The sequence below is a fragment of the Mustelus asterias genome, chromosome 9 (genome assembly GCF_964213995.1).
Source record: "Mustelus asterias chromosome 9, sMusAst1.hap1.1, whole genome shotgun sequence".
NCBI classification, from domain to species: domain Eukaryota; kingdom Metazoa; phylum Chordata; class Chondrichthyes; order Carcharhiniformes; family Triakidae; genus Mustelus; species Mustelus asterias.
Window position 1 is genome coordinate 113,976,702 of NC_135809.1, and position 18,260 is coordinate 113,994,961.

Consider the following 18,260-nt stretch of genomic DNA (forward strand, 5'->3'; position numbering starts at 1 on the left):
TCCCACTTCAGTTAGGAGTTGGTTTGGGTCTCAACACTTCACTTACACTCCAGTGCAGTGCCGAGGGAGCCCCGCACCGCTGGAGGTGCTGACTTTCAGATGAAATGTTAAACTGGCACCCTCAGGTGATACATAAAATATGCCGTGGCACTATGTTGAAGAGAAGCAGGGCAGTTCTGTTAATATTTATCCCGTAACCAACATGTACTCCATCAATGCCCTCACCATAAAACCCAATATTATTACAGCCTAAATGCAGCCCCCACATAACCAAGCACAAAGAGGACATAGAGGACGCCATCATTGTGTCACTGGAGGTAGCGGGTACCCTGTTGTCAGGAAGCTAAATACATCACACAGCTGTCAAACTGCAACCAGCCTGCACCATGGAAACATTTGAGATTGAGATGACTCACTTTCCCAGGAATTTCTTCAGGCCTTTGCTGCTCTTTTTGCTCTCGGGGGAGATCGAAGGGAATTGGTCAGCTTCAGTGGTCGAGGACAGAGGTGAAAGGTCAGGCGAACTAAAGGTGGAGTCGACGCTTCTCTCAGACTCTCCTAATGTGGAAAACATCGAGTGAAATACGTGAACAAAGCCAAGTACAGACTGGATATTCACCTGCTTTGCATCTAAACAGACATTCTACCTCCAGTAACAAAGCTCACCTGAGACATGATAGCAGGGTGAGGCGATAGAAACAGAGATTAATGGGTACACATTTACTCAGTTCTCAATACATGTCTCTATTGATTGTGTGTCAGCCATGGCTCAGTGGGTAGCACACTCGCCTCTGAGTCAGAAGGTCTGAGGTTCACGCCCCACTCCCAGAAACTTCAGCACAAAATCAAGACTGATCCGCCCAGTGCAGTACCGAGGGAGTGCTGCACTGTCAGCAGTGCTGGGTTTCTGATGAGAAACGAACCTCTCATGTGGATGCAATGTGAGTAGAAAGGCACGGTTATTTAAAAGTCCAGTGATTGACCAGTACATGGAAGGCTATGAGGGTGGGCTGCCCTGGTTGACAGCTAACATCTCCTACTCTCCTTAGACTGGCAACCAAGCTATTGCATTGTAAAGAATCACAACTACATAGCATTTACATAAATAAATAATAACTTGCATTTATATAGCACCTTTAACATAGTAAAACATTCCAAGGCATTTCCCAGGTACATTATCAAACAGAATTTGACAGAGAGCTTCATAAGGAGATCATAGGGCAGGTGACCTAAAGCTTGGTCAAGTAGGTAGGTTTCAAGGAATGTCTAAGAGGAGGAAAGTGAGGCAACGAGACAGAAAGATATAGGGAGGGTATTCCAGGGCTCAGAGCCCAGGCAGCTGAAAGCATAGCTGTCAATGGTGGAGTGATTAAAATTGGGGAAGCTCTAGAGGGGCAGGGATATTTTGGAGGGTTGTGGGGGTAGAGGATGAGGGATGGGGGGGGGGAGGTCACGGATGGACCTGAAAACAAGGATGAGAATTTTAAAATCGAGGCATCACTTAGTCAGGAGCCAGTGGAAGTCAGTGAAAGAGTGACGGGCGAATGGGACTTGGAGCAACTTAGGATATGGAACAGCAGAGCTTTAGTGTACTCGACCATTGTGATGGTGGAACATGGGAGGCCGGTCAGGGGTGCATTTGAAAAGTCTAGTCTAGAAATGGCAAAGGCACGGATGAGGCAAGGGTAAAGTCGGTTGATGTTATAGAGATAAGTGGTCTTAGTGATGGTGCGGAAATAGTGGTCATAAGCTCATCTCAGTGCCAAATATGACACAAGGTTCTCAGACAGTTGCCAGGGAGAGGGATGGAGTCAATGGTTGGGGAATAAAGTTTGTAGTAGAGACCAAAGACAATAACTTCTGAATTCCTATCATTTAGTTGGAGGAAACCTCTGCTCCATCCAGTAAGGTCAGAAATGTCAGAGTTTTAAACTGTTCTAGTCTATAAACAGGCTGCCCAGTCTATTTAATCTTGATGAGTCTTGATCACAAGTCAGCCAGTCTGAACCTACTGCCCTGTTCACTCCCATAAATTTTATATTCTACCCAATCAAATCCCATTTTCCTGCTTACTCCCATACACTTTAATGTCCTACTCAAATCTAAACCCATTTTCCTACTCAGTCCCCATAGCCTGTAATATCTTACTTAGTTTAATTCAACTCTACTCATTCCCCATAACCTTTAATGTCCTACCCAGTCTAATCGCACTCTCCTGCTCACTCCACATGCCATTTAGCAACCCACCCAATTGAATCCAATTGCCCACTTCACATTCTTGAACAATCTTGAAAGCAATAGCGTTTTTCTTTTAAACGGAGTAACAAGAAACTTGTTTTTTGGAAATAGCTCACAGTGTGAAATAAAAGTTTACCTCAGCAGCCTATCTAAACAGAGCGGTGATGTACAGCCACACGCTCAGCCAATTTGTATATTTGGAAAAGAAAGCTCACAGTTTGGATCCAACATCTTGAGAGCTGCCTGCACTCTCGTCAGAAGATAAATTAACACTGTTGAATTATTACTGGTTGGCGTCCAAGTTGGCAAAGCTGTGATTTCTCAGATCTCCGAATCGCCACGTGTACCTGAACAAGAAAGCTGACCAATCTACGCCTGACAGATTAGGCAGATACCCTGTGAAAACTAGTGGCCGGGGCTGTGTCCACTACTGACTGCCGACTGCTCCCCACTCTCTCAGGCTCCAATGAAAACAAATCTTCTGTGATAATCCAAGCTCCAGCAAGAGCAACAACGAATTGAATTTATGCAGCACCTTTGACATAGAAAAACATCCACAGGTGCTTCCCAGGAACGTGAGCAAACAAAATAAAAATTACATCAAGCCAATAAAGAAGGCATTAAAGGTGACCAAAAAGCAGAAGATTTGAAGAATCATCCCAAAGGAGGAAGAGAGAGCTAGGGAGGGAATTCTACAGCTTAGAGCCAAGGCAAATGAAAGCGTGACCAGCAGCTGTGGGGGGAAATGCAGTGGGGTAGGGACAGGAGGCCAGAATTGGAGAAGTCCAGAAATCATGGAAGGCTGTAGGGGGTTACAGGGAGCCACAGAGGGATTGGAAAACAGGGATGAGAATTGAGACATTCCGGGACGGACATCCAATGTGGGCCAGCAAGCACAGGGCTGACAGGTGAATGGGACTTGGGACATGATAGGGTACGGATGTACCTATATCCAGCCCATATGTGAAATGTGTCAAAATCATGTTCAAAATTATGAGGGGGCTGGACAGAGTAGTTAGGGAGAAATTGTTCTCAATCGTCAAAGGATTGAGAAAGGGAGGGCACAGACTTAAAGTGGTTTAGCAAAGGAAACAAACGTGACATAAGAAAAAACTATTCCACGGAGTGAGTGGTTCAGGTCTGGAATGTTCTGCCAGGAAGTGTAGTGGAGGCAGGTTCAATCGAGACATTCAAGAGGGAATTAGATGATTATCTGAATAGTGGAGGGGTACGGGGAAGAGACAGTGGAATGGCACTAAGCCATGATGCTCGTTTAGAGAGCTGCCGCAGGCGCAAAGGGCCAAATGGCCTCCTTCTGCGCTGTACCAATTCGGTGATTCTGTGTCGATAATTCTCCAATTGCAGACACTACCTCCACACTTCCAGTGTAAGAGGAGTGCCAGTATCAACATTTTATATTGATCAGAAAACATAAAGAGGAAATGTCTTTGAGTAGCGAGCTGCAGTCAGTCACGCAGTTACAGTACCTAAAGTTGGAGCACTGGCGCTCCTGCCACGATCTTCCATCCCGAAAAGTAGCAAGCCGTGTGTAGAGGTGAAAGGAAGAAGATTTGCGGCAGAGAGGGAGAGTTAAAAAATGGACGAAACAAATGAAAGCAGCAAAACCCATGCAAAACAAAACAAATTAGCAAGCAACAACAGAGCCAGTAAATCACAGGATAAAACATCAAAATGTAGCCAGGTTAAACCAGAGGATAGCCAGTCAGGGGAGGTAAAAAAAACCCCAAAATGCTGGAAAATCTCAGCAGGTCTGACAGCATCTGTGGGGAGAGAATAGAGCCAACGTTTCGAGTTTGGATGACGGAAGGGTCATCCAGACTCAAAACGCTGACTCTAATCTCTCTCCACAGATGCTGTCAGACCTGCTGAAATTTTCCAGCATTTTCTGTTTTTGTTTCAGATTCCAGCATCCGCGGTATTTTGCTTTTATTTCAGTCAGGGGAGGTGGCGGTGTAGTGGTATTGTCATTGGACTAGTAATCCAGGGTAATGCTTTGGGGGACCCAGGATCAAATCCCATCATGGTGAAATTTGAATTCACAAAATCTGGAATTAAGAGTCTAATGGTGACCATCAAACCATTGCCAATTGTTGTAAAAACCCAGGATATTCACTAATGCCCTTTAGGGAAGGAAATCTGCCATCCTTACCTGGTCTATGTGCACCCTAGGCCATTAAGAAATGCAGTTGACTCTTAAGTGCCCTCTATAATGGGCAATCTATGCTGGCCCAGCCAGTGACACCCACATCCAATGAATAGGGAAGTAAAATGTTACTTGGTTTCATTTCAGTTATCATGAAAAAAACAAAACATTGAACAATTCTGCACTTTTAATGTATTGGGCCAGATCTTTTGCGGAGTGGTAAATCCAGGTTGGGAGCTGCACATTTCTCGCCTGATTGTCCGTCCTGAGCCTGGTGAGAAATGTGAACTCCAGCGGTTCTGGAGACCTTGCATTATAGGGCGATGGAAAGCCACAACCACCAGCTGCTGTAAACCAGGTAAATTTAAAGATGGCACAGTGGTTAGCACTGCTGCCTCACAGTGCCAGGGACCGGGTTCGATTCCTGGCTTTGGTCACTGTCTGTGCGGAGTCTGCACGTTCTCCCCGTGTCTCCGTGGGTTTCCTCCAGGTGCTCCGGTTTCCTCCCACAGTCTGAAAGACGTGCTGGTTAGGGTGCATTGGCCATGCTAAATTCTCCCTCAGTGTACCCGAACAGGCGCCGGAGTAAGCGATTAGGGAATTTTCACAGTAACTTCATTGCAGTGTTAATGTGAGCTCACTTATGACACTAATAAGTAAACTTTACACTTTTTAAACTTCGAGAAGCGTGGGGGAAGGTAAGTGAGTAAGGAAAGTGGGTGAGGGATTTCAGGGAGGGGGAAAATCAGGTAGTCATGAGGGGAATCGATGGTCAGGATTGTGGTCAGGGTTCTGGTGTGGGGAAGAAATCGGGGGAGGATTAGTTGAAGGTTGTGGCTGGTCGGCGAGGGTTTGTCAACAGTCAGAGGGTTGGTGTTGGGAGTTGGAGGGCTGAGCATGGTGGTTGAGAGTTAGGGTGCTAGGTTGAGAGTCAGGGTGTTTTGTCGCAGGGTTAGTACCATAGACACCCAAGAGTTAGAAGTAGTTTTACTCTTTCTACCTTCTCTTGGGTGACTATTCCGGTAAGAGAGTTGGAACCACCCAAAGTCCCCGATTTAAATTGGAGTATTGGATGGTGCAACTAATTGCCCATTGGTAGTTGAAACCTCCTGGGGCAATTCCTGTGCAGTCCTACTATCTGGGGGAGGGGGGGGTTCCCAGCGCACATGTTGGGATACAACCTCCCAGGGAACAGAAGTCCTGGGCAGTGAGATTTGTCAGTGTCAACTGCCTGTGGTGAACAAAAGTTTCTTCTGACCCAGAGATGAGGGGGGGAGATGTGAGAAACCCGCTCCACTGTGCCCCAGAGGGGCCAGAACTTGCAACCAGGTCGTGACAATCGACACGGTAACAATAAAAGGGAAATGTTGACATAGCAACTTACAGTAACAACAGCAGTTGCTGAGAGAGAACTGTGACAAAACAAATCATGACGAAATGAAGCATTGTTGATCAACAGGGAGTGTATACTCCAAGCAAGGCAATACATAGATGATAAGATGCTTTTTACAAGGAGTTTCAGCATTCCCTCCTTCAGTAGTCTGATGGGCTATTGTGAGGACACTTGTGCAGCCTTTGTTGGTGCAGCAGGGAACAGTTTGCGGTTTTTTTTTAACTTCTGAAATTGTGTGCGATAGTTCCTTGAGAGTTTAACAGAAGTTGGTTTTTATCAGTGTAGCGATCCCTCTGGAAATGGTTAGCACTGTTGCCCCACAGTGCCAGGGACCCGGGTTCGATTCCCAGCTTGGGTCACTGTCCGTGCAGAGTCTGCACGTTCTCCCCGTGTCTGCGTGGGTTTCCTCCGGATGCTCCGGTTTCCTCCCACAGTCCGAAAGACGTGCTGATTGGGTGCATTGGCCATGCTAAATTCTCCCTCAGTGTATCTGAACAGGTGGCGGAGTGTGGCGACTAGGGGATTTTCAAAGTAACTTCATTGGAGTGTTAATGTAAGCCTATTTGTGACAAATAAATTTTAAAAATGAAAAGAAATTCCTGTGTTTAACAATGATTTTAATTGGAGGTGGGTGCTTATTTTGACCAGAAACTCAGAACCTTGTATTCATCATTCAGAGCACATGAGCTTAAATCACACCGTGATAGTTTATGGATTTGAAAACAACTTTAAAAATTAAGAATTTAAAAATTAATAAATTGGAAAAGTGTGATGTGATGCCTTCTTGAATAGAACTGAATGGTTTTCAGACGGTAATTCAATTGGCCTGGAGTCATAGGCAGGCCAGAGCGGTTAAGGGAGACAGATTTCCTTCCCTAAATTACATGAAGGGAATTGACAGATGGAAGGGGGGGGAGGAGGCTGCCACCCTTACCTGATCTGGACCTATATCTACGCCCAATCCCAAATCAACATGATCAAGCTTTTGATAAGCTGGGATGGGCAACAGAGAGACTCTGCCACTGGCACATCCTGAGAACGAATACAATGCAACTTCTGTTTAACCTCCATAACCAGTCAGGTCTCTAATTCATGGTTTCCACGAAGGAGAAGGGAAAGCAATGTCTCTGAACTTGACCAGTTAAATATTAGCAAAGAAAAGTTAAAAACCCCAGCATTTCAACTGATAAAATCGGATCATAATTCAAGGTTGTGTCATGCAAATGATCCAATATACTGGCAGTGCCATCCAAACAAACAGCCAACTGGGCATAACTCAAGAGCAGTAATAATCAGTGACTTATTCAGTCACCGTTTGGCAGTGGTTGTTAATACAGAATGCACCAAACACCTGACCGATTACCATTTGGTTATTTTAGCACCCGTTCCATTACAATTTCTTTTCAAAGCCTTAAATTTAATTGTCAGCAAATCTCCATTCCCTTTACACTTGGTAATGAAAAGGTTGTGACATCATGTTAACCAATTCCATGAAGATCAAATCAATGATGGTCTCTTGTTCCGATCAGTTTTAAGGACAAACAGCTCCAGTTTAATAAACACAGATAGGTTTGAGCCAAATCCTCTCCCAGTTGACAGTAAGAGGAGGATTGATATTTCGTACCAAGTAATAAAGGGAAATGCGTGCTTTAGGAAGTTTTTTTGATAAAATGAGGAATTTAAAGGTAAAACTATGAACCAAAACACACACACACGCAAATTTGGTTCAATGCATTCCACACAGCAATGAAAATGAGTCAGGGTTCTGAGGAGATTGTATGGTCTGCCTTGCTAGATGAATGAACACAAATATATGTCACATAGAATATCACAGCACTGAAGGATGCTATTCTGCCCACTGTTTGAATGTTTTACTTGTCCCCATTTCCCTTGTACTCAAAGCAATCTTTTTTTAAATGAACGGGGGCAACACGGTGACACAGTGGTTAGCACGACTGCCTCACAGCGCCAGGGACCCGGGTTCAATTTCTGGCTTGGGTCAATGTCTTTGCGGAATTTGCATGTTGCCTGTGTGGGTTTCCTCCGGGTGCTCGGTTTCCTCCCACAGTCCGAAAGATGTGCTGGTTAGGTACATTGGCCATGCTAAATTCTCCCTCAGTGTACCCGAACAGGCGCTGGAGTGTGGCAACTAGGGGATTTTCACAGTGGCTTCATTGCAATGATAATGTAAGCCTACTTGTGACTAATAAATAAATGTTAAATAATATCCATCATTTTCAAAGTCCAGTATGAATCCAGTTTTTCTCCTTCCCAGAATATCCCAGTGTTTAGTTTAGTTATTAGTGTCACAAGCAGGCTTACATTCACACTGCAATGAAGTTAATATGAAAATCCCCTAGTCGTCACACTCCGGCACCTGTTCAGGTACACTGAGGGAGAATTCAGCATGGCCAATGCACCTAACCAGCACGTCTTTCAGACTGTGGGAGGAAACCGGAGCACCTTGAGGAAACCCACGCAGACACGAGGAGAATGTGCAAACTCCACACAGACAGTGACCCAAGCCAGGAATCGAACCCGGGTCCCTGGCGCTGTGAGGCAGCAGTGCTAACCACTGTGCCACCATGCTGCCCCTGTATTCGTGTCCATATTAGAGCGCCTTGAAGACTAAAACAAAAACTTCTCCTAATCCCTCCTTTGTTCAATCTTTAATGTGGTTCATCTGTCGCTATTGAAACCTACAGCCACTGTTCCATTGGAGATGGATTTTACTGACCCATGCTTTGCATCTCACCCTTAAGCACAACTGACTCGTTCAAACCTGTTTGGTGAGAAGCTGAGGGGAAATATTGCAAACAGCAGTGTACACAGTGACTGCTGCTGCTCAATGAGTTGAGCTAATATTTTCTGTCCCTACTAAGCATGACGCCCACCTTTGCACTCCCCCCAACCCCTGCCCCAGCTGATAGGATGAGATAAAAGCTCACCCACCTCAGGTTTTGAGCAACAAAAATCAAGGCTGACCTTCTAGTGCTGTGCAATACTCTCTGTCCTGTTGGAAGTGTCAGCATGTGGATGTGATGTGACCCCATCTGCCCATTTGGCTGGGTGCAAAAGATCCCGTGGTCCTAGTGATGAACAGCAGGGGAGCAAGAGGCTTCGAGCAGTGCGGGGTGTTGTGAACAGGGGTTTGGGTCAGGGCAGGTTAAAAAGCCAGGCTTGCCCCAATCCCTGAACTCTTCCTGCCTGCCTCAAAATCAAGAAACTAGCCCTCGACTGGTAATTAAAGGCCTTAATTGGGGAGAGGCCGACAGGCCACCCTGGGTCTCGACCGCCCCACATCAAATTGTGGACAGATCAGAGTCAAATGGAAGGGGAGTGGGAAGGTCAACGGGCAATTTTATTGGCCCTCCCACTTGGAAACCCACAGCCAGGGGACTGTAAAATTCTGCCCATTGAGAATCTAGGGGCCGTAAAAATAAGATGGACAGTAATGAGTCCCATAGGGAATTCAGGAGAAATCTCTTTACCCAGAGACTGGCGAGAATGTGGAACTCGCTACCACACTCGGTCATGGTGAATAGCATAGATGCATTTAAGGAGATGTTAGATAAACACGTGAGGAAGAGAGAGATAGAAAGCTATGTGAGGGGATGGGAAGGGCTGGAGAAGTGGGGTAGGGTGAAAGGAAGCTCGTGTGGAACATAAACACTGACGTGGACATGTTAGGAGGCACAGTGATTAACACTGCTGCCTCACAGCGCCAGGGACCCGGGTTCGATTCCCAGCTTGGGTCACTGTCTGTGTGGAGTCTGCACGTTCTCCCCGTGTCTGCGTGGGTTTCCTTCGGGTGCTCCGGTTTCCTCCCACGGTCTGAAAGACGTGCTGGTTAGGTGCAGCGGCCGTGCTAAATTCTCCCTCAGTGTACCCGAACAGGCGCCAGAGTGTGGCGACTAGGGGATTTTCAGAGTCACTTCATTACAGTGTTAATGTAAGTATACTTGTGACTGATAAATAAACTTTAAACTTTACTTTTAGGCTAGAAGTTCAATGTAATGTTTTGTAAGTTAGATCACAATGAGTTACAGTTAACCCGCTATTTATCCGTGATCAGCAGAGGGCTATTGCAGCTGCCTGTAAGTGTCAGGGTCCCAGCCAACAAGTGGTTTTCTTTTCCTGTCACTCTGCATCTGTGACACTTAGTGTAATATTCAGTGTGACAGACTGTCATTTTCAGGGCTCATGCCATGGTCACTTATAAATATGCTAAACAAAAAGATTGATACATTATGCAAGGGGAAGCAGGAGGGAAAGCTGTTGAAGTTACAGAAGAAGTCAATTCTTCATCCGCCATCTTGTGCCTCCTTCCCTCATTTGCTAGCAGCAATGCGGGAACAATGGGAACAATCCAAACTGGAATAACATACCAAAGAAGTGTAACAAAAGTTACTGTATTTAAACTGTGGGGGAGGTGATAGCCCAATGGTATAATCGCAAGACTATTAATCTAGAAACTCAGCTAATGTTCTGGGGACCCGGTTCGAATCCTGCCTCAGCAGATGGTGGAATCTGAATTCAATAAAAAAGAAATCTGGAATTAAGAATCTACCGATAGCCACTGTCGATTGTCGGAAAATCCCATCTGGTTCACTAATGTCCTTTAGGGAAGGAAATCTGCCATCCTTACCTGGTCTGGCCTACATGTGACTCCAGCGCCACAGCAATGTGGTTGACTCGCAACTGCTCTCCAAGGGCAACTAGGGATGAGCAGTAAATGCTGGCCAGCCAGCGATGCCCATGTTCAATGAATGAATAATAATCAGTGCCCAATTAGTGGGGCTAAATGGATATCTTCAAGTAGAACATTAACGGCAACATTGACTGGTTGGGGTAACTGGCTTCTTTTTGTGCTGTATAATCTACATAATTCTAGACAGCCCTTCCAAAGAGCCAACCCAGGCACAATGGGCTGAATGACCTCCTTCTGTGGTGCAAACATCTATGAACACATTTGGAAGTGAATTTTACCAGGTGCTACATACTCAAGTTGGCAGAAGTGTTCTCCGGGTCTGCAGACATCACAGGTGTTGTGCTTGAGGCAACTGCCACCCTTTGCTTCTGTTCACCATTGTCCTGGTGATTGGACTGTGAAAGCTTCCCTGGAAGGGTCTGGTATTTGCTGTTGCTCGAGTAAGGCTTGTTCTATCAGACAAAGACAACAGATGTCTATTAAATACCTGAACATACATATAAAGATCATAAGATGTAGGAGCAGAAGTAGGCCGGTCGGCCCATTGAATCTGTCCCGCTATTCACTGTGATCGTGAGTGATCTGATATAATCCTCAACTTCACTTTTCTGCCTTATCCCCATAATCCTGGATTCCCTTACTGATTAAAAATCTCTCTATCTCAGCCTTGAACATACTTAATGACCCAGCCTCTACAGCCCTCTACGGTAATGAATTCCACCAATTCACTACCCTCTGAGAGAAGAAATTCCTCCTTATCTCTGTCTTAAATGGGTGACCTCTTACACTGAGATTGTGCCCTCTGGTCCGAAACTCTCCCACAAGGGCAAACAACCTCTCAGCATCTACTGAGAATCCTATATGTCTCAATAAGGTCAGCTCTCATTCTGCTAAACTTCAATGAGTCCAGGCCCAACCTACTGAAGCTCTATCTATCCATACCTGGGATCAACCTAGTGAACCTTCTCTGGATGCCTGTGTATCTTTCCTTAGATAAGGGGACCAAAACTGTTCACAGTATGCCAGGTGACTTGGTTCATCAAATCTCCCAACGTGAAGGCCAGAGCATTGGGATTTGACACTACCACCCTGTCCAGCACTCCCTGCTTCAGCCATGTCAATCTCCCAGGAGTGGTGGCTTAAAGAAAAGAGCCCTGGGTCAGTAAGTGAAAAATTACCCTGGAAAATTCCTCTCTGACCCCCTCAATCAGTTCAGGAGTTTACACAGGCCAGGAGTGACATGTAAAGACATGTACTTTCTATAAGATATAATCTCTGCCCCAGTCAGGAACTGTCCAGTTTTCTCACGATGGCGAACTGGACGCTGGAGCTCCAGAACTCGATGAACCAGAGTTAGCACTCCTGGAGTGGGCTCACACTTGACAGGAACATTGGTCAATCAGACAGTTGGCTTGCAAGATTTCTGATCCTCCATATTTTCGTGGTTATTCTAAGGATGCTGTGCAAACCTTTTAGGACTGAGATGAGGAGAAATTTCTTCACCAGATAGTGGTGGGCCTGTGGATCTCACCACAGGAAGCAGTTGAGGCCAGAACATTGTATATCTTCAAGAAGGAGTTAGATATAGCTCTTGGGGTGAAGGGGATCAAAGGATATTTGGGGGTGGGGGTTGGACGGGGGGAGGCAGGATCAGTTGGATGATCAGCCATGATCATAACAAATGGCGGAACAGGCTCGAAGGGCTGAATGATCTCCTGCTATTCCTATTTTCTATGTTAAAATCAAAACCTACAATAGGTCGCTTTCCAATTAGGACCTCATTTCTCATTTTGGATTGGTTGTCTTAGTTTCTGCCCTTGCATATGAATGCAATACAAAGCTCATGGGTTCATGTTCTACATATTCCTTCAGTCTTACACCAACCTTGTTGACTATTAAATGCCCTCTGACCTAGCAAGCCATTAATTTATATGAAAACCAAGACTTGCAGCTCACGACAAAGGCCAACTGCCATCTTTTCAGGGGCAACGAGAGATGGCCAATAACTGGCCTTCAATAGTCAGGCCCACATCCCAAGAACAAGTGAGGTAACCAAGAAGAATCTTGTCGGAAACAGTTCGCAGAAGAGACAGAAGAATAGATTAATGTGTTAAGACATTCTGGTGGTTTCATTGAGCAGATTATCTCCAACCAGACTCTGATTACTACAAAGTACACACAATGTATGGACAATGAAGTGAAAGGAGAGGAGAGGTCAGAGGTTAAATAAATGAGTTAATACCTCAGACTGTGCAGGCTCTTCACTTTCCCAGACTGAGCGCTGTTGAATTGCAAGAAGGGAGAAGGGGAGGAGCATGAACCGATGGAAAAAAAATTAACATTGACATCTTGTTAGTATACGTGACTAGCTTTGTTACACAAAACCGGAATACACATTGACACAGTTTTAAATGCATGGTTGTGAATTTACGATAGAGGTTGGAAGATCTGATTTTAGGAGGAACTCTTCTTAAAATGGGATGCTGGATCTGCACGGATCCCAAAGAATCACAGCCAGGGGAATCGCGTATTGAGAGTTTCAGATTCCGCCACTGTTTGTGTGAAAGAATGCTTCCTGATCTCACTCTTGAATGGTCTGATTCTAAGCTTATCTGTTGCACAAGTTTCAGCCGTAGCTCAATGGGTAGCAGTCTTGCCTCGCAACAACCAGAACGGCGCGGAGACAAGACCCACTCCAGAGAGTTGAGCACAGCCGAGATTCCCAGTAAAGTGCTTAAGGGCTGAACTGGGTGAAATGCTAAACCGAGGTGACGCACATGCCCTTGACAACAAAGCTCCTGTGATACTGCCTTAAAACCTCAGCTTCGCTCTAATCCAGGTTTAAGTCACACGTTTCCACCATCATTCGTCTGCGGCTGCACCTCCTAAGTTTTAAACAACTCGTCGAAGACGGGGAGGAGAGAGATCTAAACTCGAGATTCTGCACAAGCCCCACGCTATTCCGTTAGTGTGAATGGTCGGATCGCTAACCTCCGCTTGTCCGCTGTTCAGCTCCTCCAGGCTGGCTGAGGTCCGTCGCGGTTGTATCCTGCGGGATTATGAAAGAACACAATATGCAGAAAGTACAGACCAACTGAGCAGGGATTATACATGATCTGAGAGCGCAAATAAAATTCCTCCAAAGGCTCTGGATAAACAGCAAAGCCGCCTCACTACGTTATAAAAGGAAAATTCCTCACAAGCTGAAAATAAAAACTGAAAATGCTGGAAACACTCAGCAGGTGTTAGGCAGCACCTGTGGAGAGAGAAACAAGGGTTAATGCTTCAGGAAAGATGATGACATTTCAACATCTCTGCTCCTTGATCTGGAGTGCCTTCACCAAGCTGGATGACATTGTTTGGGGCAGAGGTGGAGGACGCCAATGGATCCTAGCCTCTGATGTAGAATCAGACACTGGTCCCCTAGCCATTGGGCGGCATGGTGGCATAGTGGCGAACACGGTTACCTCACAGCTCCAGGGACCTGGGTTCAACTCCAACCTCGAGTGAATGTGTGGAGTTTGCACGTTCTCCGTGTCTGCGTGGGTTTCCTCCGGGTGCTCTAATTTCCTCCCACATTTCAAAGATATGCAGGTCGGGCGGATTGGCCGTGCTAAATTGGTCCTGAGTGTCCCAAAATAGATGGATTAGCCATTAGAAATGTATGGGATTAGAGGGATAGGGTGGGGATTAGGGCCTGGGCAAGATGCTCTGTCGGAGAGTCGGTGCAGACTCAATGGGATGAATGGCCTCTTTCCACTGTAGGGTTTCTATGAATCTTCTTCCCTACCACCTCTCCCTCTCCCCTGTAACCGCTGCAAATAACCATCCACTCTGCCCTGGAGGATCTCCACTCTTTCCACCTCAGCATTGCTTTCACAGTTGAATTCCCTTACCTCATTTCAAACTCGACTGGTGTCAGTTGAGGTCCTCCAGGGGATGAGGGAACATCAGGCGAGACCTGTATTTGAAAACACAGGAGAACACAGGTTGGGTTTATAGAATGAAGAACAAGTTTGTATATTAATTTATATATTTATTTGGAAATATCGGTGTCCTTTAAAAGGACAACTTTATAATCTTTACCTCTAGCTCCATTGCTTCGGAGTGAGCTATTTTAGTGGGGGTTGCGATCATTGAGCAGCTGCTTAACTCTTCCTCGCTGCTCCCCATGAGTAGCCTTTCAGAAGACCCTGAAAGGAAATGTCATTAGGTAGTTTGCTATCCGTTTCTTCAGCTGTGTTAGGATATGACCAAGTTGACTATCCGTATTTTTGAGGTAGAGATTGCTCAATTTTTTGCTCATCAGTGTCTCACATTACTCTTCGTTTATTTGCTGGATACGGGTATCGCTGGCAAGGTCAGCCTTTAATGCCCATCTGTAGCTGCCCCATGTGGCACAGTGGTTAGCACTGCTGACTCCCAGCACCAGGGACCCGGGTTCAATTCTGGCCTCGGGTCACTGTCTGTGTGGAGTTTGCACATTTTCCCCGTGTCCGCGTGGGGTTCCTCCGGGTTAGGTTGATTGGCCATGCTAAATTGTCCCTTAGTGTCAGGGGTTAGCCAGGGTAAATAAGTGGGGTTATGGGAATCGGGCCTGGGTGGGATTGTGACCAAATGGCCTCTTTCTGCACTGTAGGGATTCTATGAAAGGTGGTGAAAGGGATTTCTTGAACTGCTGCAGTCATTGTGGTGAAGGTACTCGTACAATTCTATTCTATGTCCTGATGGTCTTGATGCAGCTCACAAGGCCACTTTGGAGGATAGTTAGGGGGCAGCCATGTTAGTATGGGACTGGGTTAAGACAACAGGTTTCCTTCACTACAGGATATGAGTGAACCTGTTAGGCTTTTAGGGCAGTCTGACAGCTCCATGGTTACTTTCATTCTTGGGGACCTCTCTGTACATTTGTCGGCCCCTCATAGGAACGCCTCGCAAATACAAACGCAAATACAAAAACTGACTGGAGGGCCAGTGCTCCATCTTGCTTACATGGGGGAAGCCAGACAGCATTTAAGTGTCCTCAGGCACTTAACTGGCCAGCGTCAGGTCTTCTATGCAATCAAGATCAACCAACCAGAGCCCAGCCGCTCTCCATTGGCGGCAGAGTGGCTTTAATGTTTCAAGAACCCGCCTGAGGATTGCATCCAAATCCCTGGATGCAGGTGAATGGGGTGGTTTGAGCGCTGCTGGGGGGTGGGGGAGATCATCGCTGGAGTTGGGGTGACAAGGAGGGCGGAGGCAAGGGTACAACGGTTGGCATTTCATGCCACCCCCCACCACCACCCTAAATGCCAAGTACCTTGGGCTTCAGAATCCGTCTGTATAATCATTGGATCAAAGTGATTGAGTTATCAAAAAAAAAACAATCTCAACGGTTTGGATTCGGATGAGAGAAAGGAAGTTGATGCATTTCCCTTACCTTGAGCCATTATCATCTGCTTCATGGTTTTGCACTTGGTCAACAGCCGACTCAACTCTTCTATCCTATGGTCCTGTCATTGAATAAAACCATCATTGAAACGGTGGGGATACCACGACAAAAGGAAGGCTTGCATTTCTGTTATAGCGCTTTATTCTATTTGAAAGATGGCACCTCTAACTGTGCACCACTCTCTCGGCTCTGCGTCTGGAATGTCAGTCCAGATTATTAGGTTTTAGGAGTGGCGCTTGGAGCTACAACTTTCTGATGCCGAGACAAGAGTCCTAAACACTGACCACACTCACACGAAAGGGCAGAATCTTAGTACAGCGAGGCACAAAAATCGGGAAACGCATACATTTTGATGCGGGAAAGAGCGGTGAAAGGGGAGAGAGGAATGGGCAAATATGCATGGACATTATTCCTTACCTTTTCTTCATTTGCAGCCAGCAAGGAATCCAATCCAACCTTTAACCTTTGCACCTCTTGGTCTACGACAGATTCAATTAAATGATCAGTTGCATTGGACACTTATCGCTCATTCTTTGAAACCCAAAGAAAAATCACTTTTGTTAAAGCAACCAGTGACTTGAATTTGCAAGGACATATAGATCAAAGAATGGAAACATAACCTTCCGAAACATTGAACACTGCTACAATGCCTTAGTGCACAGATACACAGCCTTATTAATGAGTTAGAGCTAGCACTAGTCAATGGAACAGTCAAGCAACATATATTGACATGATCCATGTAATGAAGGATGAAATTAATGCAAGTGTAGAAATAAAACAGGTAGATGAAAAGGCATGGAATTGCAAGATGACAGCTAGTTTCAATAAGCAATGACTAAGAGATGATATCCATCAATGAACTGACTTCAACATGCAAATCAAACAGATTCTGCTGGGGGCTGAATAGGCGGACTGGTGATCAGTGATAAGAGGTTTCAATCTACGTGATTGCCAAAATCTTGCTGCCGTTCACGCCAGCGGGATGTTACAGTCCCACCGATGGTGCACCCCTGCCGTAAGTTTCCCGGCGGCAAAGGGTGCGCTCAACAGAAAACCCCATTGACAATCGTATGGTCCCGTCACCAACAACTGGCGTGCTGCCTCCTGCCACTGTGAAACATCACAGACAGGGAGAAAAATCCTGCCTTACCTATCTTTACTGATTTCTATTGGATTGAATGGAGATGATGAAATGCCATCTTTCTGGATGGTTCAGCATGGATTCAACAATGTGGGTGATATGGGTTAAGGTGATGTGGAACCCTTTGTATGGTTTGCTTCAGTTAAAAGACTTCATTTTAAGATATTTCCGCCTATGTAATTAACTATGCTAAGCTTTAAGGCTAACTTAGCCACATTTTAAAACTCAGCTGGAAATGCTGGGATGAGCTTGGAAAGTTAACTGCATCCTTTGAAAGTGTGGCTAGTCCTCCCTCAACATTCCCGCACCCCCGTCCTCCGTAAAGAAACGGTTGGGTCATGGTTAAAGTGTGAAGTTTTGGAAACCCAATTATAGTGAGAACATTCAAGTTGCTGAGTGTGTGCAGCTTAAATTCACCAGGGTGATCCCAGAGTTAGGAACATAGCAACAGGAGAGGCCCGTGATGGCTGGGGCACTTCTGTTGAACCAGAGGAAGCCAACAAACATTTTTCAAATAATACAAGCTGTTCCAATAAGATGAATAGGAAAAGGCTATTTCCTGTGGCTAAGGAGTCGGTAATATGCAGCCATGAGTTTAAAATTATCAGCGTGGGAGGTTAGAAGCAATTTCTTCATGTGGAAGGCTGTGGGAGTGTGGAACCCTTCAGGAAAGGAGGTAGTTGAGGCAGAGGCCATTGCATCTCCAAAGGGAAATTTGGATTTTATTGGAAGCAGAGTTATGGGTTATGGAAAGAAGATGGGAAATGGGATTAATTTTGGATTTATTTTGTAAAAGAACCAGCATGAGTACACTGAGGGGAGGCAATGCCCTCGAGGTATTATCACTGGACTATTAATCCACAAACCCAGTTAATGTCTGGGGACCCGGGTTTGAATCCCACCACAGTAGATGGTGGAATTTGAATTCAATAAAAAAAATTTCACTAATGTCCTTTAGGAAAGGAAATCTGTCGCCTTCACCTGGTCTGGCCTACATGTGACTCCAGAGCCACAGCAGTGTGGTTGACTCTCAACTGCCCTCAAATGGCCTAGCAAGATACTCAGTTCAAGCACAACTGGGGATGGGCAATAAATGCTGGCCAGCCAGTGACGGTCACGTCCCACGAATGAATGAAAAAAGCCCAACTGCCCCTCTTTTATATTGAAAACCTGTATTGT

At 45.7% G+C, this 18,260-nt stretch overlaps 1 protein-coding gene across 3 annotated transcripts in view; it reads right to left on the minus strand.

Moving 5' to 3' along the window:
* ppfibp2b (PPFIA binding protein 2b) overlaps positions 1–18,260 on the minus strand; it is a 299,033-nt gene that overhangs the window by 32,968 nt on the left and 247,805 nt on the right. For all 3 annotated transcript variants that reach the window (XM_078220899.1, XM_078220900.1, XM_078220901.1), the window contains 8 exons: positions 16,358–16,419; positions 15,929–16,001; positions 14,593–14,699; positions 14,403–14,467; positions 13,498–13,555; positions 10,799–10,958; positions 3,726–3,758; positions 417–558 (listed from right to left, as the gene is read on the minus strand). In XM_078220899.1, coding sequence (XP_078077025.1) covers positions 417–558; positions 3,726–3,758; positions 10,799–10,958; positions 13,498–13,555; positions 14,403–14,467; positions 14,593–14,699; positions 15,929–16,001; positions 16,358–16,419 — 700 coding nt within the window. The remainder of the gene's footprint in view (positions 1–416; positions 559–3,725; positions 3,759–10,798; positions 10,959–13,497; positions 13,556–14,402; positions 14,468–14,592; positions 14,700–15,928; positions 16,002–16,357; positions 16,420–18,260) is intronic.